At 53.6% G+C, this 26,821-nt stretch overlaps 7 protein-coding genes across 7 annotated transcripts; 3 read left to right on the top strand and 4 right to left on the bottom strand.

Moving 5' to 3' along the window:
- Positions 1–501: 501 nt before the first annotated feature.
- N0V89_008284 (uncharacterized protein) lies at positions 502–2,214 on the top strand (the record flags this gene model as incomplete). Its single annotated transcript, XM_056217041.1, has 1 exon — positions 502–2,214. The coding sequence occupies one exon, from the start codon at positions 502–504 to the stop codon at positions 2,212–2,214; it is 1,713 nt and encodes a 570-aa protein (XP_056068597.1).
- Positions 2,215–3,582: 1,368 nt separating this feature from the next.
- Positions 3,583–3,963, top strand: N0V89_008283 (uncharacterized protein; the record flags this gene model as incomplete). Its single annotated transcript, XM_056217040.1, has 1 exon — positions 3,583–3,963. The coding sequence occupies one exon, from the start codon at positions 3,583–3,585 to the stop codon at positions 3,961–3,963; it is 381 nt and encodes a 126-aa protein (XP_056068596.1).
- Positions 3,964–8,947: 4,984 nt separating this feature from the next.
- Positions 8,948–10,939, bottom strand: N0V89_008282 (uncharacterized protein; the record flags this gene model as incomplete). Its single annotated transcript, XM_056217039.1, has 6 exons — positions 8,948–9,430; positions 9,484–9,887; positions 9,939–10,084; positions 10,182–10,292; positions 10,346–10,637; positions 10,693–10,939. 6 exons carry the CDS (start codon positions 10,937–10,939, stop codon positions 8,948–8,950), a joined length of 1,683 nt encoding a protein of 560 aa, XP_056068595.1.
- A 961-nt stretch (positions 10,940–11,900) lies between these two features.
- Positions 11,901–13,856, bottom strand: N0V89_008281 (uncharacterized protein; the record flags this gene model as incomplete). The annotated part of the gene is made up of 9 exons (XM_056217038.1): positions 11,901–12,055; positions 12,196–12,306; positions 12,359–12,574; positions 12,654–12,716; positions 12,798–12,827; positions 12,930–12,998; positions 13,048–13,074; positions 13,197–13,280; positions 13,334–13,856. The coding sequence occupies 9 exons, from the start codon at positions 13,854–13,856 to the stop codon at positions 11,901–11,903; spliced, it is 1,278 nt and encodes a 425-aa protein (XP_056068594.1).
- A 1,336-nt stretch (positions 13,857–15,192) lies between these two features.
- On the bottom strand, positions 15,193–16,859 carry N0V89_008280 (uncharacterized protein; the record flags this gene model as incomplete). The annotated part of the gene is made up of 2 exons (XM_056217037.1): positions 15,193–16,779; positions 16,833–16,859. 2 exons carry the CDS (start codon positions 16,857–16,859, stop codon positions 15,193–15,195), a joined length of 1,614 nt encoding a protein of 537 aa, XP_056068593.1.
- Positions 16,860–17,636: 777 nt separating this feature from the next.
- Positions 17,637–23,312, bottom strand: UFD4 (Ubiquitin fusion degradation protein 4; the record flags this gene model as incomplete). The annotated part of the gene is made up of 4 exons (XM_056217036.1): positions 17,637–17,833; positions 17,883–18,032; positions 18,086–22,968; positions 23,026–23,312. 4 exons carry the CDS (start codon positions 23,310–23,312, stop codon positions 17,637–17,639), a joined length of 5,517 nt encoding a protein of 1,838 aa, XP_056068592.1.
- A 2,082-nt stretch (positions 23,313–25,394) lies between these two features.
- Positions 25,395–26,342, top strand: NMA1 (Nicotinamide/nicotinic acid mononucleotide adenylyltransferase 1; the record flags this gene model as incomplete). The annotated part of the gene is made up of 2 exons (XM_056217035.1): positions 25,395–26,031; positions 26,080–26,342. 2 exons carry the CDS (start codon positions 25,395–25,397, stop codon positions 26,340–26,342), a joined length of 900 nt encoding a protein of 299 aa, XP_056068591.1.
- Between the last annotated feature and the right edge of the window lie 479 nt (positions 26,343–26,821).

The following is a 26,821-nucleotide window of genomic DNA, read 5'->3' as shown; positions in this document are numbered from 1 at the left end:
GGATGCTGCTGCATTTCCCACTTCTGAAGGAAGGTGGGTTGACAACCGAGGAAGGAGCATCATCAGCCACTCACATGTAGCTGAGCGACGGAAGAAGACCCCTTAGTATGCAGAAACATAATCACCAACAAGTAATGTGTTTGTGTCGCGCGGCGTGGTGATTGTGATGCAATGACGTTGAGTTCCAGGCGCTGCCGCGGTCAGCCGTTTTGGGTTCGGCTCACCGCCTGCGCTTTATGATTTGATCGATGCAACTGCATCACAACCGATAACCATTGGGTCCGACGTGGCATACGGTCGCACCCCTCCACGCCGCCCACATCCTCGCAATTGAGGCCTATGGCCCAAAGCCATGAGCGTACATCACTAGACGCCCTCCATCTGCTCGCCGGGCCCCAGCTCAAGCTTTAGTGATCCGCGCGCGGCTCGCTACCTCGCACTGGCAAGACAGCCCATCTGCATCTCGACCCCCTCCACGCAGCCACGCAGCAAAAAGTAAGCATGGCTTCGTCGTCGGCCGACGCTCATTCGCAGCCGCGACGCCCTCCTCCAATGGCCCGCCAGTCGTCCACGTCGTCGCAAAGATCGCATTCGCCTTCCGAATCCACCCAGCACAAAGCCAAGGGTCCGCGCCAGCACGTCGTTGGCGGCAGCAGTCGCATGCAGCGGAATCACTCTGTTGGCAAGAACCTCAACAAGCTGAGCAAGCAGGCCCAGGCGCCCGGCAACGAGGGAAACGCCGTAAAGCACCACCGCCGCGCGCACTCTGGCAACTCGACCTCTGCGCCCAGCAGTCCGCGCCCCGGAATCAAACGCAATGCGTCCGCCGGCGCAGTACTGAGAGTCGGCAAGCACGGCCACACTGCGAGTGGCATACGCAAGAACCACTCTAGCGGCCACCTGCCACGGGACGGTGGTTCCAGGCCGGCGCTGAAGGCATCAAAGAGCGAGATAGCACCACCGAAGCGTTCCCTGATCAATCCGGGCAAGGCCCGCGAGCCCTCACCTGAAGACGACCATCCAACTGTGCATTTCGACGTGGCAGACGAGGAGGGACAGGACGACGGCTGGACCGAGGAAAGCGCATCCCAATCACCCACCACGACACGATCAAATACGCGCTCCAACTCGGTCGTGCTTGATCCGCATAAAGCGGCAGAATACAGACCAATGGAAAGATTGGGAGGTATATCACGGGCAGAGGGAAGTAGCCAGCAAGCTTCGGGCACTTCGAGCATGTCGATGCGGGCTCTCCCGGACCGAACGCAGCAACAAACGCGACCGGCGAACGGCAGCAGCACTCACCACCATTCACACTCCCGACCGGCCGATGCGGATATGATTACCTCACGGTTATTGCAGCGCGGCTCTCTTCATAACCCTGCTCCGCAGATGTCTGCAGTGGCTGCGACCGTGGTATCGAACCATAATGAGCCGCGCGAACTAAGTCAAAGCGCCGGCTCAACGTTGGTGGATACTCCTGGAAGAGACTTGGTTTCTCGTTTCATCGATGGGGATGGTTCGGCAGGCACGCCGAACAGCAGCTTTTTGCCGTCACGAAACGGGTCGGGCAACGGGAACCTCAAGAGAAACCGGTCCATGCCAAACGTCGCAGATGAAGAGACACCAACGCGAACCCCACGCAGATCGGGCACTAGCACCCCCACAGACCTACCACCCTCGCGAACACAGCAGAAGCTAATGCTCCAGCGCGCCTCTTCTGCCATCGAGCCACAAAAGCTGATCCCTTCAATCTTACCGCGGACGGGTGGACCCACAGCACTCTACACGGGGATGACATACAGTACAAACGGTGAAGGGCGTTTGGATCCTCGTCTACAACAACAGTTCAACCACGTCTCCGTAGAATACAATGTCGTGCGAAGGTATCGCAACCCGCTTGTTGAGGCCATTGTTCGGATTGAACAGATGCCTGGGACACCGCGCAAAAGTCGCGTGCCGAAGTCGGCCGGCACAAATGGGTTATCCAATGTGCACGGCGGTAGTAGTCTGAGTGCGAGTTACAACGATGAAATAAACGATTCTGCCAGCCGGAGGTCGCGGGTCAGCTTCGAACACGGCCGCAATAGTCGTGAAGAGGGCGATCTTGAAGGGAGGGAAAGCTTTGAGAGTGATAATGGCAGGATTCGGAACGAAGTAGAAGAGCTATGCCGACGGTTGTGGGAGAGCAGCGAGGCTGCGGAGCACGACTGAGCATCTCACACGTGGCGAGGTACGACCGTCACCGACAAAGTGAGTTGTCTTTGGCATCACCTAATGGATTACCCTTTTCGCATATCTGCCTGCGCCTATTCTCGGCGTTCCTTCAGGCGCATGGCGTGGCATTTCATGGATGGGGAGCTGGGAAGAAAAATGGAATAGGCGGGTACCTTGGGTTGCCCCGGCGCATTCCAGGCCAACTCAGCACACAACATTCTGGACGCATTGTATCATACTCATTATCACGGCCACCATCTTTATGGGGCCTAGCATAGAAACAGCCGGCGCGTGGAGTACTTCCATATAGCGCTCATGTCGGCGCATTCACTGGCACGGGACGAGAGCGCAATAAGGGCCGGGGACTGGACTATAGCCAATGAAATCTTTGACCCAGGCCGGTTCGATGGCAATTTCTTCCTCCTTTCCAGCATTTCTTTGTGCCAGGCTTTTTGCAGTTGCCATTTGTCGCATCGTCATATACGAAGTATAGTGGGAGGGCAGGCGCCATGCACCCATGTTTGGACGGGTGGGTGGCTGAGGCGCTCACCGTCTGACGTCCAAGATGCTGCGACACTACACGACACGCCTCGACAGAATTTGCGCGCAGACAGGCTGTCGCGGCTCAGCAGTGGCGCTCGACTTGGATTGGTCAGAGGTCGGCTGCCGTGTCGCTGCGACGAGGAGCGGTTTCGACGTGCCACGTCTGGGGCAGGTTTGCCGTGTCACTGACCAGAGTGCCACGGCGCGGGACGCCGTTTCAGCGCACGAGTGGTGGTTCTGAACCGAAAAGTGGACTGTGGGGGAAACATGGGCGGATGCAGAGTGGGCGGAAGGCAAAACTTCGGGGCGTTTGTCACGATGGCAACGGTGGTGTTGAGCCATGGTTGAGACCCTGCGGGACTGTCACGGAGATTTCAGCGCCGTCAGCGCGCCATCATCTGCGCGACAGGCTGCCAGGCATCCAGGTCCCCGACGGCGCCCAGACTGCGTTGTGCAGGCTGCCAGGATTTGCGTTGTTAGCGCCGTGCCGGGCTCTTGGAGCGAAATTAGCAGGGAGATTGCGCCTCATTAAAGCTCGTGTGTCCGCCCGCGCCGCTGTTTCTCCCTCAAACGCTCGCCAGCTTCCAACCCAGTCAGTCCTTACAAACACTCGCGCATTCCCGCTCCGGCAGCCTCGCCATCACGCTCTTTGCAACCTCAATCGCTCTTTGCTACTAGCACACATCGTCGCGCAAGCACACCCCACGTCCACAGTCGCTCACTGCCTCGTCGCAAGACCAAAACAACCAGTCTCGGACCGTCGCAAGCCTCGCGCACCACTCTCTTCGCAACCAACACAAGACCACTACAGTCACCGACACCATGCGCTCCTTCCAGCAGGTCGTTCTCTTCCTCTTCGCGCTTGTCGCCTTCGTCGTCGCACAGGACAGCCAAGCCTACGACGCGACCATCTATGTCACCAGCACCATCTACAAGGTGAACACGGTCACCCTGAGCAGCAGCCCTGCTTATGAGGTCGCCAACTCTACCACCACCATCGCTGCCTCCTCCCAGGCCACCGCTGCATACTCTATGCCCGTCCCCGCCAACAGCACTGCGCCCTACCCCACTGGTACTGGTGCCTCTTCCGGCGCACCCATTGCGCCCACTTCTGCTCCTTTCCCTGGTGCTGCCTCTGGCCTCTCCGTCAACGGCGCGCTCGTCGCCATGTTCGCCGCCGGCCTTGGTTTCCTCGCTCTATGACCGCTCAGCGCGCAATAAGTCCTCTCTGCGACCACCTTCCGCTTCTCGCATCATCGACTGGTGCTCGTCTATGATACGAATTATCCATACTCTGGAAGCGCCGGGCCCGCATTGAGCGTGCTCGCCTGTTCGGTTCATTATGTGTTATGAGGATCCTATAACTTACTTCTTCGGAAGCACTCATCTGCCTTATCTTATCTTTCGACTCTATACATTCGAACTTAGCAACTCCGGATACCTTCTTTGTAATTCTTCCCCTTACGATATTCAACGAACGATGCCGGACTTTCTATACCCACCTTCCTTTTCTCGAGTCTTACAATTTACCCCCTTTTGAATTCTTCTTGCCTACGGCAGAATAATTTCTAGTCATTCATTACAATCATACTTCTGTTGGAAAAATACTGGTCGCGGGACGCTGCGCGCGAACATATGTTCGCTGCCTGTCACAAGCGTATGCCGAGCTTAGGCACCTCTTCTTCTGACTACCTACTTCTCTGGTGGAGCTGGAGTTTGGAGATACCCCCTTTCTGTTGCGTTTTTTACTTTTATAAGTGTGGAGGATGATGTATTTTTTGGGTGGCTTTTTGCGTGTTGTGTGACAGGGGGAAAGGAGGACGATCAGCAAGGCGGTGCGAATCCTTCATCGGGCATTGGGATGATGGGGGCGAGCATTGCGGCAAAGTACCATGATCTTAGCCTGCCAGTATAGTTGCAGAAATGAATAGTTGGAGATGTATACTTGACTTCCTTGATCTACGTGACGACCGTATTCTGACCCGTGCAGTGCTCACGCCTTGGTTCGCGCAATATCACCCCCGATTCTACCAATTCACCCATCACAGGTCACAGACCAGCTCATTGAGCCTTGCTCTCGCCCATTACTTCCCACTTTTCCCATGCGATCAGCCTCCCATTGGCTCACACATTCTAAGATTGCGATCGGCAAGCAAACCTGGGGATTGGTCACTGCGCAAGCGCCGGCCCGTCTTGACATGAGCCGTTGAGCGACTGCCAAAAACCAAGGTGCAAGGTTTTGATCGCGTGTGAAGTGGTCAGAAAATTCTCTGGTTGAGTTCGGAGGCTAGATGAAATGTGTGGGTAGTATGCACGGCCAACAAAGCACAGTGGATCCTGTATGCATGCCGGCAAAGCAAAGCGTGGGTCGGCTTTGTTGCCTTTGCGTGCAAGGGAAAAAGGAAACAAAGAACGGAAAATGTTACGCAATGGAAGACCACCTCTATGCATGCCAACACATCAGGCTCTTGCGCAGAGATTTTCACCATGGCGAACAATTTGAAAAATCAACGCGCGGGGGCAATTTGACGTCGTCGGCGAATAGCGCTTGGAGTCGCGATTCAGTAGCCTCACGTGCCTGAAATAACACCGACAAGCGAAATTGCCGTCTTCGCGCGCCGGTTGCCCAGGCAAGCTCTGGAATGTCACTGTCCCTAAAAGTTATACTCCGTATTTCGGGGATGTCACTTTTTGGGTGCAAGCAGCCTTACCCAACCGTAAGAAGATCTAGGTGCTGGGCTCGGCGGTGCGGCGCGTGTGTGCTCAATTGCTTACTCTGTTGCGGGTACCTGTTGGCTTGGAAAGTGGGTTGGTTGGTGGTGCTGTCAGCCTGATGGTCTCGCGCGCATCGGGGTTCACCTTGCTTCTTTCCTTTGCTTTGCGCCAAGGATTCTGGTCCTAGGGAAGCGGGTAGGGTTGCCGGGTAAGGTTGATTCTAGGTTGTCAATCGTTGAGCTGCGGTTGAGTGGATGCGATGGGCCTCGGGAAAGAGTCGGGATGAAGAGTGTAGAGCTGGCACACAGAAAGAGAATTGCAACGATAGTACCTTGGTACGAAGTGTGGCGTGCGCACTGCGATTATGCGACGCGCCGATTACGTTCCGAAGGCTGTAGTGAGCTTGCGCTGGCGGACATGGTCCTTCCAAACTCAATCAAGCTCATCCTTATCCATCACTGTCTCAGATCGAAGATTCGTTCCTCACACACGTGTGCGGACCGAGGCGATGGCGCAAACGTGGTTCTCAGACCCGTTGGCGGTTCCAAAGCCACGAGTTCTCCCTCGCGGAGTGGGCTCCGGACTTCGCGACCTGAAGCACGCGCAGCGCGTACCTGCAGCTCCTTCCCACCCTTTCGGTCGTGAATAATACAAGTATGGACCGCTGCTCGCACGCATGGAGATTCAACGTTTGAGGATCCGGTTCCGCCGGACAGCTGGCGACGGTGGGATACGGTGCTGGTGGTACAACAGTATTGGTACCCGTACTAGCTGAGCGTGATGCGAGCGTGGAGGTAACGTGCTGCGAACTAGGCGAGGTTCTGAGACATGATGTGATCATTGTGCAAGGAGATAAGTCGAAGGCTGAGGCTTTCTATGCGCGTTGGCGGCCTGCTGTGGAGGTCTGCAACGTCGCATCAAACAGTGCGTAATGGCTGGCGAATCGATCGCGTAGCACAGGGCTCCTCTGATATGTAGCGACTGCGATATCTGAGACGACTACTTTTGTTGCCTCACGTAAGGAGTAGTGAGTGCGTTGAATTAGAGTTGCAGATGCAATTGACCGTTCAGGGTCGTCCCTTCCGCAGGCTCCACTTTCGTTCAGGGGTCAGTGCAGCTTCCCGCAGTACACACGCGTCACTCTGCGTCGAGCACCAACACGCGGGGAACAGCGGGTACATGACCTTCATACATCGAAAGCATCCACAGAGCTATATCGTTCGCTCCAGGCTTTATCCGATAGAACAGCCACTACGCTACCTGCGACTCGGTTTTCGTGTCCGCGCGTTTTACATTGGCCCGGGGCTCAAGGTCGTGCTCTCCCTCCTAGTAACATCCTATCCCGGGTGCGGGAGGGCAATATCATATCTCCTCACCAGCGTCGCTATACGGACCATCTGCTCCAGATAGCTGATGTACGACGTTGTCTTCGCACAAAGCCTCATCTAGCTCAGCTCCTAATTTCGCAAGACAATCCGGGCTCTTGAGGACCAATTACAGTACGTTATCAATGGCGATGCCAGTGGCGTTAGGACCAGCGTTCATAATGATGCTAATATCTGCAACGATCTGGCCAAATTCAAGATTATGTGGTATGCCAGTCTTGCGGTCCTCCATAACCGCCAATACTGAAACCTAGCTTCTCACTGCCTCATTATCCATTGAGTAGTTATCAAAACCATGTCACACCATGACAAGGCGATTATGCCCATGCCTCCGATACTTCGCCTGACAAACTTGAACGAGGCGTCGAAACCACTCGAAAAGCTGCCCACTGAAGCTGCAGCGAGTCCTCGATACGGTTCCAGTGGCTTTCGCGGCATCTTGACATCAGGCTTCGTTTCCGGAGCCTGCTTTCACGTGGCACTAGGGGGTTTTCGACTACGACCAGCGAGTCATAGCCATTATCAATGTAATGCCCCCTTTTCACGTCGCCTTCTTGAGAGCCGAAAGTGAACTCGGGAAAGGCTTTATGACGGGTATACTCTTAATCATAGCCTTCCTTAGATAGCTCTTTATGCCGTCTCTCGCGTATAAGGTCTCTAAGAAGTGGGCACTTATGGTCTATATTATTATCTTTAGTGATGGTGCCATTATTCAGATTATTGCCAATGTGTACGGCACATTGGTTAGTAGAAGAACCGTTAGTGGTGTCGGTATTAGTGGATTAGCTATGGTATGTATAACCCTCCACATTTGCAATAATCGATAGCGCTAACATTACAACATTAGGTTGCACCCTTGTACATATCCGAGAAAAACCCACCAAACATCCGCGGGATCCTACTTATACTTGAACTAGTTTTAGTCATCTTAGATATCTTAAAAGCCTTCTAGATCACCTTCGGTGCGCGATATATAAAGGACGAGATTAATTACCGCCTTCCTCTTAGTCTCGAAATAGTATCAGCAACTGCTATAGGTTTTGGATTTCACTACTCAACGAACTCCCTACGTTAGTTAGCTATTGTTGACAACTGGAATGAATGCCTCACAAGGCTTACGAAGTTGGGACACCTACCATATAAGGATTAGAGGGTTCAGACAGAAAACGCTGGTATGCTTACGAGAACACAATTGAAAGAACAACGCAAGAGCGCAGAAATTCGAGTGTTAATATCCTGGTGTCAAAGGACCGTAGCTTAGACTATACCAGTGGCTGGCTTTCTTCAGTCGCCGCAACATCCGACGGGCAATTGTTGTAATTAGCGTGATGTTCTTCCAGCAGTTTAGCGAGATCAGTGCATTCACTACGATGCACCTATATTGTTGAAGTCGACTACACAGTCACCTATAATAGCTCTTATTATGAAGTAGCATCACGACACCGCCAACGCTGGGAAACGTCGGGTATATCTTGTTTACGGTTCAGTGCCTCTCGTCCAGCTTTTAGGCGGTTCATTGCTAAAACCAAGGGTAAGACTCTTGAGGAGATCGACAAGCTATTCGACGATGCTTCAGGGCTCAAGTAGCAGGAGATTTGAGGCATTTTGCACAACACCACATGCGTCATCAAGAAATACTAGAAGTTTTTAGTGACACTGGTCGGGCTCAAATGACAGTATGTTATAGTGATCAAAACAATGTCATTTGATGACAGCCATGTGCTTCCGCCTACGTCTTCCACGAGGAGAAGAGTTCTGCCGAGCACCGTGTAGTATTCCTAACACCCGCTCTCCACTTCAAGTGTTCCATCTCCATAAAAAGAAATATCCAGATACCTAGCAGGATCCTTCGTTCTTGTGCCTGAGTCCATAGTGGAGAAAGACAAAGCAGCGTTCGTCTCCGTGAATACCCAGAACGGTTCTCGCCCGTTAGAATTGTGGAAGAACTCGATATGCTACAATCGATATCCTGATAGTGCAGCCCTAAGAGAAGGGTGTTAGTACATCGTGTTGCTCTAGAGCGGATAGTTCAAAGGGAAGTTGAGCCACATACTTTATGCCAGGCTGTACCTGAACCTGAAATCGACTCATCCGATTCTTCGCTGATTCTCTGAGTCCACGATGGCAGTCCAGGCTGCCGCATACCTGGCTTCTTCATCACTGAACCCGCGGAGACACCAGTCAGAACATTCATGTGCGCATGCAGCTGTGTCCATTGCCGATTTGGTACTCGCAAGCCGAGCTCGTTTGCCTTTGCTACCACCATCGAAGCTGTTCGTCTTCCTCTTCGAATTTCTCGGCGTATCGTCGCGGCTGTCATCGGGATGCGTGCCTTCATGGTATGCCACGGTATCTTCGTTAATTTCGAATCTATAGTCGTCTTCGCTGGAAGATGCCGCGCGGTCTTCTATCATGTGCGTAGAGCTCTGACCTGGGACTTCGCCGTCTTTTCCACGCTCCCAATCATCGTCTAGGTACCATCTGGACTTCTCCCAGTTCCATATCCAACAGTTTTCACTGGCACTGTGCTTGCTACGAACGGGATGCTTGCCTCCAGCATCGTGCAAGATCTTGCCATCGTACGGCCTGACATGGATGATCCGAGACATAGGGATGGTCCCACAGGCAAGCCATTCATAATGATGGCCCTTGGTAGCGGGGAGGTCAAGACTGCAGCGTCGAAGTTCCGTAATAGAGAGCCACATATCCGCTCCTGTTGCTTCGAGTTGTTGGAGTGTGATTGATGCGCATCCTCGTGTCCAACGAATGCGCTCTTGTGAACCCATATAGGGATCTTGACTCGACGCTTCTGGTTGTCGCTCTTTATTGGGGTTTTCCATTTGAATAGACCTTTCGTGACGGTCACAATCGTTTCGATCTCTTCCTCAATCTCCGTGCGGACTGTCGCTGGTACCAAATCGGACGTGTCGATGACAGCCACTGCAAGTCGCTCACCGACACGTTCGCTTTGTCTTAGAAGAGCAGAATTTTCGCGTGAGTGAAATTTCAGTCGCCTCTCGGCGTCCTCTAAGATTGCTATCAATCAAACGTTCACTCGCGCACAGGTGGCGTGCTTACCAATTCTGTTGAACGTAGAAACGTAGGCCGACTCGTTCTTCTTCTTGTTCCACACCAAATGACGCTCAATTCTCGGCCGAGTCAGGTCATGTTCGCCGCTGAATGGAGCGATGGCTTGGAAGGCGTTGCCTTCACCCAATTTCAGGCTGGGGATTCCTCGCCGCTTGATGTGGGTATGCCTACGACAGACGGACGTTAGCCAAGTTCGGAAAATGTTAATGTATGGTGGATGGTGAAACATACTTTCCAGTGAAATGACTAAGAGTAGCCGAGTCTTCGTGGATGACGCGGTACACTTTGGAGGGTCGGATGTTGGAGGCACCTCTCACAAGCTCGTCACGCTTCTTCCATGTCCTAATATTTGTTAACCGTGCTACACCCTATGAGTCGCGCCAGTGTCAGCTTACACGAGTGGGACTCCCACCAACTTCGACTTGACTACTTGGTTCTTCTCCAGTTTCCTTGGAATGGCCGGCTTCTTTGCTTCAATATATCTCTTGTCAACCTCAGCATCGGAGGGAATAACGGACGCCGGCTTCACCCAGGCTTCGATCTTGATATCACCGATAAGTTTCAATAGCTCAAGGAAGAGATGGAAGTTCGTTCCATCAACATTGAACATCTTGACCAGGTCTCTGATGTCTATGCCCTCCTTAGGGATGGCATCGTAGATCTCTTGTGCGGATGGAAGTCTGTTGACTAGGCTTGGTGTAAGCAGATCAGCTCTCCAACGATACTCTTGGTAAAGGAATACCTTCAATGTCTGGTGGCGGTTTCTGAGGCTGCTCCTTGTGCTTGTTTACTTCAGCAGCAAGTGCCTTGAGTGCCGGGTTTACTATTTGAGATCTTGCTACGGCGTCTGTCGTAGGAGCTTGACTGTCAGTGGATGCTTCAACAGCTGTTCTAGTCGATGGTCCAGGGAGGGATGATGCTGAGGCTTGTTCTGGCGAAGAGCTGATAGGGAGGTTCGGAGGCTCTGAGGTCTCTTCCTGAGTGGGCATGTTGGAACAGACGATAGGAGGGAGGCACTTCTGATCTGTTAGCCGGGTCAGTGTAGGAAGAAAGGAAGGCAAAGCCTCAGATTCCTCGTATATGAAGTAGTGTCACCGGTTATGCCAATCCTCTCACGTTGTGGTGAGGGAACAGGTGGTGAGAATTTAAAACTATTGGACTTCGACCGACAGGTAAAAGAATCGGATGCCAGCTCCACTGTTGGAATATTAAAGGCTATCAATCTGCATTTCACCGCCGTCATCACCAGCATCTTAACCTGTGCACAGTGCTTCCTGACTTCGTCGACATCGAAATCGAGTTTAGCAGTGTTAGTATGTGGAGCGGTATAACGGGCACATAGTTAGCACGTATTCAAAGACTACCTGTAGGTCTCTCACCCTCCACCGTTCAGAGATCTCACCCTGTTTTCAACGTTTATTCTAGCCGGATCATGCTACATGTCACCGATGCTTACGAAATGTCGGAAACCCGTCCGTGTCAGTACCGCTGAGCACCGCGTTGAAGCACCCCTAATAATTTCAGGGTAAGTAAATGAGAGCTTTGATTGCGATATCTTGCCGGCAACTTGAGTAATGCATTGCTCATGTTGGGGTAACACAATGCACCAAACTTTTGACAAGACACTGTAGCCCAAGTCCGCAAAATTTAGTACTAGACAACTCTCTCATACCTGTGTCTCTTTCGCCAATGTGAAAAACAACCAAAAGACACTTTCACGCATTCCGGTTTGTGCATTCCCCAATTAGGGTCAACACAGAACACTTAACCCCCCAACACACTACTGCACCAACATCGCCACAGTGTAGTAGATTCCCTTCCAAGCATCAAATACATTTATTATTTATGTTTCCAGATCAAAACCTAAATTCATTTGTACACAATCGTAGATACATTTCCACAAGAAGGATTCGCGACATCGCTTGCGACCATGTCCTGGACGTGGACACTTTAAGAGGACCCAGCAGCTCCCACACCTGCAGCGGAACCTCCGTTGGCGGCAACCGATCCAGTGCCGGTCTGGCCGGTCTGAGCAGATCCACTGTTGGCAGCAGGCCCACCCTGGGTGCCCTGGGTGCCTTGAGTGCCAGTCTGCGCACCAGTGCCTAATTCATCCGTTAGCGATTGCGATGCAGTCCATTGAGGATGAAGGGAGTAGCCGTGTCAAATGGATGGAGAGCATAGTCGACGGAGGGCATGGAAGTTGCTAGTGGAAAGGGTGGAAGATAAACTGGAGAGTGCTCACCAGTGGCAGATCCCGTGCCAGCCTGAGCGCCGGCTGATCCACCCTGAACGCCCTGAGCGCCCTGAGAGCCGGTTGTTCCAGTCTGTCCGTTTCCTGTCTGAACACCAGTGCCTAGTTCCTCCGTCAGCGACTTTACCCCCAGCTCCGTGTTAGAAAAGCTTACCAGTGTTCGATCCAGTGCCGGTCTGCGCTCCAGTGCCAGTCTGCGCTCCAGTGCCGGTCTGCGCTCCAGTGCCAGTCTGCGCTCCAGTGCCAGTCTGCGCTCCAGTGCCAGTCTGCGCTCCAGTGCCGGTCTGCGCTCCAGTTCCAGTCTGCGCTCCAGTGCCAGTCTGCGCTCCAGTTCCAGTCTGCGCTCCAGTGCCGGTCTGCGCTCCAGTGCCTTTTCGAGATGCGTTAGCCACTACAGCGCAATCCAATGCAAAGGGAGGACCTCATACCAGTGGTTCCGGTCGACCCACCTTGAACGCCCTGAGTGCCCTGGGTTCCTGTCTGTACACCACTGCCTTGGGTACCTTGGGTTCCTTTGGAGTGTTAGAACAATGTCGCAACATACTAGTAATACATTGGCAGTCGAGAATCGAAGCTCAGCATGAGGTACTAACCTGTCGTGGTCGAGCCTCCAGCGGCGGTTCCTTCTATAAGTTAGCAAGCTCCAACATTGTCTTGAATATATAAAGTTCACACAATCGGCATTGAAGAGTCAAATGACGAAAGTCCATGGAGGAAGTACTTACCTGCTGTTCCCTTTCCTGTGGCTGCACCGCCTGCTGCGGCGGTTCCGTTGTTGGCGGCTCCGGCGGCACCTTGAAGTCGTTAATGACGATCAGGTGTTTTCATGGAAGTTGGACTTACCAGCTGTGCCTGCGGTGCCAGCAGCTCCTATGTTGCAAGTCAGTGATGGTCAGACAGGGGAAGTCGGGCGCATCCGTGATGGGCCCGGATGAATATCATCTATTGAAGTGACCTGTTCACTCTCGCTTCGAGCTCTCGGGCTCACTTACCTGTGCCTTTGCCTTTACCCTTGCCTTTTCCCTTGCCAGTAGCTGTAGTGCCTGCGGCTGCGGTGCCGTTGTTCGCTGCTGCGCCTGATTTTCGTGAGCATTGGATGTTCGAACACATCCTCGACACCAGAACTTACCCGCTGTACCTGCACCAGCTGCGGCCGCTGTACCCTTGCCTTTACCTTTGCCCTTAGCTTTTCCCTTAGCAGCTGTGCCAGTTGTAGCAGCAGCAGCTGCTCCGTTCGCTCCAGTCGCTGCATTTCCTCCCCCCGCACCGCCCGTCAATCCACCCAGGAGTTGACCAAGGCCACCGCCAGCTGCTCCGCCAGCTGCTCCTCCAGCTGCTGCCCCTCCTGCGGCATTACCACCCGCGGCGCCCCCAGTCAAGCCCCCCAAAAGCTGGTCAAGGCCGCCAGCGCCACCTGCACCGCCAGCACCGCCAGTCAACTGACCAAGAAGTTGATCAAGCTGACGCTTGCGGATGCTCTTCTCGCGAGCAATCTTACGGAAGGATGAGACGAAGTGGGCGGGCATCTTGGTGCCTGTGAAGCCGCTGTTGGTATCGACCCATTTCTTTTCGACCTTGGGGAAAGGTGCCGGGGCCGCAGTGACAAGCGGCGTCGCCACAAGGGCAACAACAACGGAAGCGGAGAACTTCATAATGTAGTCGCGAATATACGTGTATAAGTAATTAGGATAGACTGAACTGAAAGCGCACTGTTCTACAGTGGCGAGTTAGGAAGGGAATGGAAAGCCGACTAGCAGCAGTAGTAAACTCGAAAGGAAAGTACAGATGTGGAGTGAAGAAAGAAAGGTAGGCTTCTGATAATGGGTAAGTCTTATATCTACACATGAGCGTTCTCAAAGAGTGTAAGCACAGAGCATAACGGCGCCCATGGGGTGCCCTCGATCGGGTCCAGAATAGCCTTCTGATCCGGTCTCAGCATGCCGCCTCGCTTCTTCAGAAAAGTGTACCCATCCGTCGATCTTCCGAACAACGCCAGCGGCGGTCTAAAAAGCATCTGTAAGGGCGGTGGGGCAGAGTAGGAGAGCGTTCGTTGTCGGGAACCAATTAAGACGGTATCTGGCAGAAGCGTCGTGCTTATTGGGCCGCGCCATGCCTAGCCTGTGACTACGAGTGTCCAAGATATCAAACAGTGGTGATGGGAGGGCGATGGGCACGGCCGCGTGTGCTGTGTGCTGGAAACAACCTCCATCGAATGCTGGTAGTGTTGGGCAGTTGCTACGTTTCTGGTTGAACGGGGAAGATGCCTGTAAGACTGTGAGTTGTCTTAGTGAGGCTATTGTAGCCTTGGACTTCTTTGATCGCGCGGGTAGATGGTGTAGCGTCGGTTCACTAAGATGGAAGCAGAAACATCAGAAAACATGGCTTTGTTGTGCCCTGCCCTTCCTATCTTGTAGACCTTCTTTATTGACCACTCAACACGACGTATACTTCACTTCAAAGCCTCCACAATTATTTGAGTAACGTCATGGCACGCTTCCCGTTACCTCGCCGCTGAAACACGCGCCGCTCGGCCTCTCAAACATCGTTTCAAACCCCCATAATTCCCGTAACATGGTAAGTCTGACAAAGTAAGGAAATCCTCAACGCCGAGCTGCCTTGGTTTCAACCCTAAATTGACGTGCTCTCGGCTTGAGCCTGTGGATTTTGGCGCTGGAGGTGGAGAGGTTGGGGTGCCAAGATTGGAGGTTGATAGATGGGGGTATGGATTCTAAGTTTAGCGCAGATCTAGCGTCGCGCTACACCGGAAACATGCGGAGTAGGAAACTGCAGTGCTGTGAATGCTGTGATCATGCAGTGTGTAGCTCGTATGCGCTCGCGAGAATTCGCAGTGCGGAGGCGCAGCGCTCGTCTGATCTTCAAGAACTTCTTTCCATATTCTTCGAAACCTTCGCACAACGCAGGTCCAATCCTCCTCAAATCGACCTGTAACACCTTCCGAAGATGCTTTTCGCCTAGGTATTCACATGCTCACGACCGTTTCGCCTTCCCCGTAACGACCAACTCTCCGCTCCCTACTTCAACCCTCCACCCTTCCTTGACCAATGCCCTCACAACGGCAGGTCCGATCTTTCCCCTCCCGCCTTCACTATGCCGCCCCAAACCCGTCACAATCCTGAACCCGTCCCTTGCACCACCTCTCCCCTGCCCATAGCCTGGAATTCGTGCCTCTCCTAAACCATCCCACCACGCCTGGGTCCTCTGCCGCGCGATTCTCGTCGCGCTCTCCACCGTAACGCCGTGCAAATCAAGAACAGTCGAGGTAGACTGCTGTGAGACGAAGGCGTCAGCATCAGCTTCGGATTGTGCGTGTAAGTGCGCGTTGGCGTCGCGTCCGACTTGAGCGTAATAGCCTGCTGCGGCTTTGTAGAGCGGATTTGAGCGGCCTTTACGGTACGCAGCCGAGGCGTTAGTAAAGGCTGAGCTGCGGGCTGCGGACAGAGAGGCTGCTGTTCGTGGCGTTGAAGAGGGCGCTAGCTCGGGGAGCTTTGTACTCGTGACCGTGGGTTCGGAGAGGTTGACTGGAGCATAACGGGGTATGACTTGCAGATCACTTTTGGCAGCAGAAGAGGCGCTGGGATAGACGGTGAGTTTCTTTGCAAGCTCATGTGCCTTTGCTGTGGAGGGTGCTGTTAGCCTGATCAGAGCGATAGCGTATTCTAATTCTATGTTCGGAAATTCGTCATTGAGCTCCAGGGCAGGCTGAATGATGGGCGCTTCGGGCTCTTCCTTCCCGTGCGCGGCGATGGTTTTCTTCATCAATGCAGTAATAGTGCCCACTAGTGAAAGCCCGTTCGCGTGATACAACGAGGCAACGGTTTTGGCAGACACATTCGTCCGTGACGATAAGAACTCGACATCTCGTCCGCTGTCTTTCCACTTGTTCGCGGTTGGTCCGGTCGGACTGAGCTCTGATTCCGAGTTAGATGCAGATCTCACATCATACAAATTTACACCCTTCTGCTTTCGCTTTTTGCCCTTCTTACCCCGCTGCGGAACGTGGTACTCCTCCGAAAACGCATCGATGCCCTTCACAACGTGCGCATGTTCTTCAGGGCTCCCTCTTACATGGTCAAAGTAGACGTGGTTCAGCAACTCATCCGTCGCCTTCTCAAGGTCTTCTCCGCACTTTTTCAACGTATACGTGACGAGGTCGAGCCGCAGTGTGGGGAACGTCTCGGCAAGCAATGCTTCTTTCGTTGGTGTGTCAAAGCCCTCGGTATCTCGAAAGTATCCTCCCATTGTCGCATGGTCTAAGTTGGTCCCCAGCTCGAGTGTTGCTAAACCGTTCGAAAGGCTCGTGGAGTCAGTCACCGTCGTCTGCGAGATCCATGTCTCCGCACTTGAAGCAGCATCATCGGATTCTTTGCTCGGGCTTGACCGCACCGCACCGCTGCTGCTGCCCGACGGATCAAAGTCGGTAAGCTGTTCTGCGGCTGCCGTTTGCTTAAGGTCCTCAAGAAGACCCTTTAGCACCTGTATGCCATCTTGCTGCCCCGCATAGTCTGGGTACAGCGCATGAAGGAGAGCTGGGTCCAAGGGTGGGCAATACTCTTGCTGCGCGCATCTTAGCGTTCGCGATCGGTCGTGTAACGGGGGCGTGTGCGTACCTCGAGGCTGTGGAGCTCCTCATCCATCTTTGGTCTTGAGATGTTTGCGCAGTCTATTTTGGCGGGGCACACGTTGCATACTCAGATCTGAACGTGTTTCAGTCGGAATAAATCTAGAGTATAGTGGGCTCAGGCTTTGGCGTGCGACAGAATGTTGGGAATTGCGCGATCAACAAAGGTAGTGCAGCGTTGAAGCACAGGAGCACAAAAAGTTGCACGCTTGGTGTGGTGCGCTTTCGAGTGGAAGCAGCTCGGTGCCTAACGGGCCGAAGCTTGGCGTTTATTCAGCGGACGCATGTTGCACGTTGATGTCGAAGGTCTTTCGTATGAAGGTATTCATTTATGCGTTCAAACGTTCAAATTCCTTCACGCACTCAGTCATGTGCGTCACTCGTTTCCAAGGTTGGATGGGCGGATCCACATCGCGCAACCACGCTAAGCTATGACATGTTCGATTTCATACAACACAAGACGTACCATGATCTGTACCATGGTCAAGTACTGTGCTAAGGCGTATCTGTTCTCATTCCCATCCTCCCATCCAAGAATCTGTGAAATACGCTATGTGAGTGTACAAGCATTAACGCCATGGACTAATCGTCCTGATGCATATTGTCGTCGTGGGCGTCAGTCATTGAAAAATACCAAGCCCAATCCCAGTACCGTTCCATCACCCGTTAATGCATCCTGAAGAGAATGCAACGCCTAATTCATATATGAAACCGCAAAGCAGACCATGAAGTCGCTTCGATGAACAGTGCGCCAACCCCCGATAATGTCTGTGTCACGGTCTAGCCTGCGTGCTTAGGAAAGATGGAAGGCGCCCTGCCCTTCCTGAATTGCTACACTGAGCTTCTCACGGAGAACGTCCATACTGCTGTAATCGGGCATCTTGAGGTAGTTGACGCAAGTCATAACACTCGGGAGATAGTCGTCGGATGTAAGCGGTGGCTCGCTCGGCTTGCAGACAACGGTAAACATCGGAGTGAGACTCTTGAAACCTGCTTGCTGGTTAGTAGCGACTCCAGAGAACAAGAAGGATGAACTGACCTCCGATAGGGAGTTTCGGACTACCAGTGATGAATTGCAGGAAGTCACGACGCTCAGTAGCCGAGAATTCGCTCATGGTTTGCAAAAGGTTACGAACACTCTTGCTGTCAAGATTATATCCGTGATCCGCTTTGATGGAGTCCATTAGAGCTGCATATACGTTAGCATCATGTTACCGATGGACTATGTGAAAGCAAACTCACTCTCAAGAGACCAATCCTCCTCAACACGCCCGAAGAGCATAACGAGCTCATCTGGCGTGAAAGCCTTCAATGCGGAGTAGGGGAAGACTTCGGAGAAGCCTGCCCTGAAGGCGTCCGCTTGGCGCTGAACACCAGAACCTAGTGTCAGATCAAGTACTTTCTCAACGTACATGTCCACATTATCAATCGTGACTTGTTGGTCTGCACCATTTTGAACAAGCTCGATGGAGTATCCAGGAAGCGTGAAGTCTAGACCAAGGTCATCCACGTGACAGTCTTGAAAGACAATGCCCTTGATCGCTGAAGCTTGCTGTGCGGCGGTCAAGCTGTCGTCTCTCTCGATCTGCTTCTTCTTATCGGCAAACTGCTTCAACAGCTTGAGTGATCTGGCCAAGTCGTGATCAACAGATTTGACGGCCCCTAAAGAAGGCGCAACGGCAGCGGCTCCGTCCCCGACGCGAAAGAAGGTTGCGTTGAACGACACATCGATGATTCGCGAGTCCAACATTGAGCGTGCGACGAACTTCCCCAACGTCCTAAAGAGCTCGAGAATCTTGGCACCATTCTCAGTACCAGCTTGTGCCGCACTCATCGGTGCTGGGAAGAGACCACGCTTTCCGAAAGCGTATTCGTCGTCTCCATTCGACTCGTTCTCCCGCCAAAGCTTGAGCTTCTTCTTCGAAAATTCCTTTGATACGGAAGAATAGAATTCCAAGGTAGGCCCAAGTCCAGTGCCGACTTCTTCAAAGTACTCTACCTCCAAGACGCTCGGGGAGTGACCGTAGAGATGCATCACCTTCATGGCCGACTCGAGAATGCGGGCACGCGAGATTCTGACCTTTTGTCGCTGCAAGCGTCCAAGGAAGGGTCGCTCATCACGATGGCGATCATGCCTACTGTCGGATGTCGGTTGGGCGTTTTGCCAGCGCGTCATAGATCGCGAGTATCCGAACGAAGTTGATTGCACAAACAAATGGCGTGTCTCGAAAGGAAAGAGGAAGGGATAGAGGCGTGCCAAGTCCTCGCTCCAGCTCGGAAGGCAGTTACTCGCCACTACCAAAGGTTCCTCCAGCTGACGGTTCAGCTTCGCAGTCAGCTTCGTGTTGACGAACTGCGACAAGGGCTCTGCGTTGACTTTGAGCTGTGCTCGATTGTCTGAGATTAGGTCATCCATGTTTGCGTTGAGACCATGTAGAATACTAAGCAGACGCAAGATGCCAGTAGTGATCGGGTGATCGCTCAACGATTGTGGGATACCTGAAGTGCCGGTCTTCGAGTCGAGAGGTGGGGTAATCGTGTTGGATTCTGTAGGAGGCGGGCCAGGTACACGCTTGAACTTGATGGTGTGTATCGCATTCCACACGGTACGGTGTGGCACGTCCCCCGGCTGGCCTTGGTTAAAGTGCACGGCACGATAGATCGTCGTATCATTCGAAATCGGCTGGTCATCAACGCTAAATTCGATGTGCCAATCTTGTGGAGTGGATTGCACTGCTGCTGCATACGACAGTACACCACCAAGACCGTGGTGGGCAGCGGCACCACGGAGAAGCGAGGACAGCCGTGAGGGCGTTGAGAGTCGCTCTTGCGTAGGCGGTCTGTTCGGTGTCTGACCTTGCACGGGGGTCGCTACTCGAGTTCCGTCCTCTTTGCGAGCAGTGACCTTGCCTGTAGGCGCAACTTCAACGCTGACTGCAGACGGGTCCGGCTGCTCTTCATCCATATCGTCTTCGAGGCCATCCATAATAGCATTCAAGGCACTGTTTTCGTCCATAGAGTCTGGGTCGGAGAGGCGTTCCTCGTCGGCGCATTCCACAGGGTCGCGGTCAGAGACAGGCTTTTGCAGTGCCGGGGGTGACGGGGGTGGCGGCGGTTGTGCCTGCTGTCGTCTACTAGACCGACGTGGTTTCTCTTGGGAAGCTGAACTTGGGCCGGCCTGTGCAGGTACTGTAGACCCCGATGATTTCGCTTTGGATTTCCGCGACGACGAGCGGTTAGTCGACTCGGATGGAGTATGCGGGGGCGGAGGAACTGGTAGTCGTCCGTCGGCGAGCGCTTGCGCGTACGCGGCAGCGTCACGAGTGCGCGGCGGACGCGGTCGTTCAGCAATGGCAATGCGAGGTCGTAAGTAGTCGTCCAGTGCTTTGAATGTTGCGATGGCATGGATTGATACCATCATGTTGCGGTACGTCTTCGGGATACCAGATTCATCGTCGGCCATGAGCTTCAATCGCAACTGTTTGGCCAACATAGAAGTAGCGCTGCCACGGCTATCATATGAGTGCTGATGAACAGTGATGACCTCAAAGTGCTCAGCCCTACTCAGCAAGTCTTGGAGTTTGCTAACTAGGACACTGAAGGGTGTGGCAGGAGAGGCACTGCTAGCAGTTTTGATCTTATTCTTGCTGCTGGTGCCCATGAACGCTTCGAGGAACAAGGAATGAGCCTCGACGCGTTTAGCAGTCTTGGTGGTCGAGAAGACGTCTAATAGAACATCCACTATGTTCGATGACATGAGTTCGTAGCTGGTGATACTCTCAAGTGCATCGCCCTCAAAGTAGGCGGCCAAACGAGTGAACAGCTCAATGCAATTCCCTGAACCGTCTTCAAGAACGCATTGACGAATCTCCTTGGCAAGAGATTTCAGGTCTTCTAGTATGACGGTAGCCTTATCCCGGATGACTTTGGCATCGTCATTCTCGTGAACTTCGATGAATTTCTTTGCCCGTAGCGTGATGATATCTTCGGCGTTTGGCATCGGAGGCGGGTGGAAGCGTTCGGAGGAAGATGACGAATCTGAGTCGTCATCGTCTCGGTTGTCACTGTGGTCGTGCGGCTCTTCGTCCTCGTTTCCATTCTCGGCCTCCTCATCCTCCGAGTGCACCTCCACATCTATCTCCTCGCCAATATCCTGATCCATGTCCACTTCGCCAGTTGAACTAGAGCTGGCGTTGGAGTCAACAGCCGCTTCTACTTCAATAGTGGTCCTCGGGTCCTTTGGTCGTAATTCCAGAGTCTTGCATGAACGGCTGGCGAGTTTCGCAATTTCGGAGATGACACCCTCGCGATAGAACTGGTATCGGTAGATTGGTTCGAGACGCTTCAACAGGAGTTCAGCCGCCTGAAGTGCATATGTGACCAAGGATGGATGATCTTGTTGTGAGAATATGGATGCAAGATATGACGCATAGGGAACAGCACGCAGTGCCTCTTCAAGTATATCAGTGTCGAGATTGGAGAGCATCTTTAACTGTGCTGTCAAGACTTTTTGTCGGACGTTCAGATTGACCGTGCTGGAATACACGTCCGTCAAAGTGGGAAGCAAGATAACAGCAAAACGCTTGACTTGCTCTTTGCAGTCTTCAAGCAGCTCCAGGCGATTATCGCCAGCTGCGTTAGATGTTCGGGAAGCGGAGAGTGGGGGTGCGTTGTCACCAGGGTAGCCGGCATCGAAGAGATCGTCCAAATAGGTCAGGTCTTCCCTCGTCACAGCAGGTAAGAGCTCACAGATGACATTAAGTGTTTCGAAGACTTGATCCTTCGGTCGGTGAATCAGAGCTTGCATGATAACGACAGTATCGATCTTGGTCGCAACATCTTCAGTCCCAGCTGGTGGAGATACACCGGTCAATATCTGATAAAGCGTATCCACCACGTTCATTCTGAACAGCTCGGCGGAGAGGCGCGGGCTCGCTTTTGCCGTGTATGCGAGAACCTGGAGAAACATGGTATGAATGTTTGGTCCGATGAGATTGGTTGTCCCAGGCAGAAGAAGCCCAAGGATCGCCCGCAGCAGCTCAGGGCTGACGAGCTCTTCGAGCTTGCTATCTTGTTGCTTGAAGCTCTGTACAATTCTAGACACGCAAATGCAACCTTGCTCTACAACCTTCTGGTCGTTGTTCTTCAGAATGTTTCCAAGAATGGGCATGACGTCGCGAACTGTAGAGAACGAGTCCTCAGGGATGTTTCGGCAGCAATTCGCGGCCGTGGTGACGGCCGTTCGCTGAGTGCCTGTAGCAAAGAAGTCGAGATACGTCAAGCACGCAGTGAGGCCACCTTCGCGAACGATGGACGCGGGAAATTCGACAGATATCTTCTCCAGCGTACTCAAACACTGTTCCGCCAGGTCGATGAATTGGATCTCAAGCAACTTTGAACATAATATTGGTACAACGCCGCCATAGACGACGTTAGCGGTGGCTTGTGGGAGTGCTTCCATCAAGTTTGCCAGACACCGACAAGCAAGGAGCATCAAATCGGGGTTCTCTTCGCCTGTGAACTCGTTGGGTTGCAGCAATTTGACCAGCTCTTTTACGTAGGCATCGGGCGAGAAGTGACCGGCTAAATTATCCTCTGTGGAAATCAACAGAACTTCGGAAAGATCCTGAAGTGCGATCAGTTGAATGGTCGAGTCTTGTGACTGTAGCTGTTCCAGTATGCCTCGGAGCCGATTGTTGGTACTACTCATCAAATGGGCCATGCCGGTGAGATGCCGCAAGGCAGAGAGACCTCCTGGATGACGCCCAAGGAAGCTACTGCCGAACGGGTCGTCATCATCGTCGTCGTCATCGTCATCGTAGCGCCCTTCCTGGCCATCGGCGTTGCTACCATCGCTGGTGTCGGGCCGGCCAGGGCCAGTACCTCCTTGTGGTGTCTCATCCGTGCCGGGTGCGTCCTCCATAGCTACGTCGTCATCTTTTGTATTCGATTTGCGGGATCCTCTTCGGGATGAGGATGAAGGTGCGGCGTCTGTACGGGATTTAGCTTTGGGGAGCTTCGGAGGCTGCTGGGAGCTGTCACCTTGAGCTCCACTCCCACGACCGCTCTTGCCGCGTTTCGATGAAGAGGGTTGTGCCTTCTCCTCTGGGCTGTCGGTGGCTTGTCTGTTATCATGGGTTAACATGGCAGCCATACTATCGGATGTAGTGGAGTCAGCGTACCCCGGCGTAGACATGGCCGATTTGCCTTTGCCCTTCTTCGAGCGAGCAGCGGAGAGAGCAGGCGGGTCCTGCTGCTCTACTTTGGTGCGCTTAGAACGGCCGGCGCGAGCAGTAGGCTCTTCGGGCTGCTCTTCGGGTTCTTCGGGGCTGCTCTCGCGGGCAGGGGCCTTGCGCTTCCTTGTCGAGCCAGCACGCGCGGGCGGAAGCGGGGCGGAGGGATTGGGCGGGTTGCTGGACGAGGAGCCTGATGAAAGCCTCGCAGACGAGCGAGTCACTCTGGACGACATGAGAAACTGAGTACTAGATGGTCAACTTCGACGGCTCGCGCCAGACTGAGGCCCCGATGGGTGTCGCAGTAGGTGTGCCGATGAAGCGGGTGAGAGGTGGAGACGAGGTTGATGAGGCAGTGGGCAGTGGTGGTAATGTTTCACGTGCTTGGCCGCCTGGGCGGGCGAATGTGGGAGACGGAGGGGCGGCGTACCTTGAAGAAGGAGAAGAAGAAGATGGGACCAAGTGTCGGTCTTTTCTTTCCATGAGCAGTCGCTGCTTTACTTGGGCGCCATAGGCCGCTCTAAGCGAGTGCGGTGGGTCGGGACAGTGCGAACGGGCAGCGGCGGGGTGTGGAAGACGGTGAATTAGGAGTGCACGTGCTGCTGGTCGGCTGGGTACGGTGCGAGCGGGCAGTTAACGATGGTGTTTGCAGATGTCGTGCTGGATGGAGATGATAGTGATGGCGCAGTCTTGGCGTGACGGGAGCAGTGGATACGAAGTAGTCTGCAGCGGCCTGACTTAGCTCGCGCAACATGGAAAAGCCGTCGGAATCAGTGACCACGATCCCTGCCACGCCTCTGTTGCGGCTTCTCTCATTTCGTATAGCGACAGCGCAACGAAGTGTGGATTGCCTTTGCCGCCTCGCTGGCGGGCGGGCAGGCACGGATCACGCCGATTGCAGCTGTCCACGGGTAGGCACACTTCAGATCATGTTGCTTCCATCCAAACTGCAGTGGCTATTCACTTCAAACATGGCTCCGACCGCTGCAACGACCACACAGTAATTCGCCGTATGCCTCGTAAAGACTGCAAGAGTATGCCATATACCGGCTATCAGACAACGAGCCGGCGACCGTCTGGGTCGGTCTTGTATCTGCTGTGCCTCATTTCTCATTTGCACGGTCGTTGGTGCATTTGACAAGTATGCAGGTAAAAGAGGACACGCAGTCTTGCGTTACGGATGGCCTCATTCCGTCTCTGTCTCATGGATTTCCTCATGTCAGTCTCGACTGCAGCTACTGCGGGCTTCTCTCCGAACATGCCCTACGCAGCAAGCCACGGATAAACAAAAGGACCGTGCTGTGGTGGGCATTTTGTGATTGCTCATCAGACACACCATGTCGGATACTCTTACAAAGGTCCGGCATCAGTTGCCCGCTCTAGCCTCGCACTTCTACTTCAACACTTATAAGTCTAGCTCTCCACTGCGGTATTTTGCCAGCACTAGCAGCCCATGCAGGCTACGCGATCACCAATGCTGCGTCGCTTCTCGCTGCTTGGCCGCATGTGTACTGGAGCTGCGTGAGAACTCCCGCTTCTGCGAAAGGCCCCGTGCAGCCGTGGGAATGACACCATCGGGATGCGGGGCACGTGAGTCCATGCCGGCAGCACTTCCCCCATCTAGAGCTACGCCTGGCTGGCCAAGAGCTCCAACTTCCGGACGAGAAGAATGCCTGGGTTACTCTACATGTAGCTTTCCCACCAGCAAGCACCCGCGGCGCAGAAAATGTTTCGTCTCCCATGCAGGTGCGGAACACTCGCAGGCTTGGGCGCAAGGGTGTCGGCTGTGGTCTCGCCCCGGTTGCTTAACCCCGCCCTGTGGCCCGTCCATATGCCGCGTGAAAGGCAAAGCCGCCGTTGAGCACTACCGGTAGAACCAGCCCTTACAAATGTCGCACGCCCGCCACTCCTACTACTGCTACTCACTCTGCGTGTCCCTCTTCCCTCCTGCTACCATCCTCACTCGCGCCCCACCATAAGTTTTTTTCCACGGCACCCACCCCTCTTGATCTCCGGGCGACCGCGGATCGTTTGCCTCCGACGTCAGGCTCATCAACTACGCACCCTGCCATTTGACTCACTGGCTGTCTGCTCGTGTCTCAACCGTTTGCCTTCGGCAAGTCGCGCCCACTACCCCGAGTCGCGACCTACGAACTGACTGTGCCCAGGTCGTCCGTCGGCCATCACTACTCACTCGCTGCCTTCCAACACACGCTTGCACACCCCCACGCCAACCGTTCTGCCTACACTTAAGACCGTGCCCTCGCGATAGGCACCGACTCTCACTTTCGCACCCACTTCGCCGTCCATACTCCACCATGAGCACCACAACTCCCGACGTCTTGTCTAACGACGACGACCGACAGCCTACTGTCGACGCCGCCCTAGGCAGCGCAGACACCATGTCGCTCGACAACTACAGATTCCCTCAAGAAAGGCTGAAGAGGACACTCACGGATTCGACAAAGCAGCCGCTCGTCCTCGTGTCCTGCGGTTCTTTCTCGCCGCCCACCAATCTCCACCTGCGCATGTTCGAGGAGGCTGCCGACTTCTGCGAATTTGAAACCAATTACGAAGTCGTCGGCGGTTTCTTCAGCCCGGTCGGCGACGCATACAAGAAAGCTGGACTAGCACCCGCGCATCACCGGATAAATATGACGCGGATAGCAGTACGTGATAGCTCTACCTGGATTAGCGTTGATCCGTGGGAGCCGCTGCACAAGGAGTATCTGCCTACAGTCAAGGTTTTGGACCATTTCAATCATCAATTGAACGAAGTACTGGGCGGTATTGAAACGGCGGATGGCCAGAAGAAGCCCATTCATGTCGCCCTCCTGGCTGGCGCGGATCTCATCCAGACCATGAGCACGCCAGGTCTCTGGGCGGCCGAGGATCTTGAGAGAATTCTGGGGCATTATGGCGCTTTCATTCTCGAACGCAGCGGAACAGACATTGGTAAGCTAGCTGAACAGCATCGTGCGAACTTTTCACTGACCGTTGCAGACGATGCTCTTCTTACTCTACAGCAGTATCGTGAGAAAATCTGGGTCATCCCGCAGCTGATTCAGAATGATGTCTCGTCCACCAAGATCCGGTTGTTCCGGAAGAGGGGAAAGAGCATCCGGTACTACATCCCGGATCAAGTTGTTGATTACATCTACGAACACAACCTGTACGTGGATGACGACAAGAAACAAGCGGAGAAGGGCAAGGACAAGATTTCGCAAGATGCTCAGGGATCTTCGACCGCAGCGACAGCATCTTGAAGCAGCGCCTTCACCTGAATCATCCTGAAGAACTAGGACTTCAAACACCCCACAAGCCCGACCTCCACTCGCCTCACGAATATTAACGCCATGGCTACGGCAGGTTTCCTCGTTGGGTTCAGAATAGGGCGGTATACTGCAATATGGGGCCACAAACACAGGCTCCGCAAAGAGCTTACCAAGCCGATAAAGGCCTTCGCGGACAGGCGATCCGCTAGAAGGAACCGGCTGCATATTTCTTACGACACGATACCATAGATACCAACTTCAATGATACAAGAAAATTTGCAACTGCTGAACTCGTGTGGAGTCACACCGTTGCAGCTGCTCGAGTCCGTTCAGCATGCCCAGTAATTCACACTGTCGGCGGTATGATGTCATAAATGATTCACAATGAGATCTGCAGAATTGCTTTTCCCTCTATGCAGGGACTTTCTTCGTGCAAGGGTTGAGACACTGCCACGTGCGACTTCCCAAAG

The sequence above is a fragment of the Didymosphaeria variabile genome (genome assembly GCF_027946475.1).
Source record: "Didymosphaeria variabile strain IMI 356815 chromosome Unknown scaffold_6, whole genome shotgun sequence".
In the NCBI taxonomy this organism is placed as follows: domain Eukaryota; kingdom Fungi; phylum Ascomycota; class Dothideomycetes; order Pleosporales; family Didymosphaeriaceae; genus Didymosphaeria; species Didymosphaeria variabile.
This window is presented reverse-complemented; position numbering and strand designations above follow the sequence as displayed.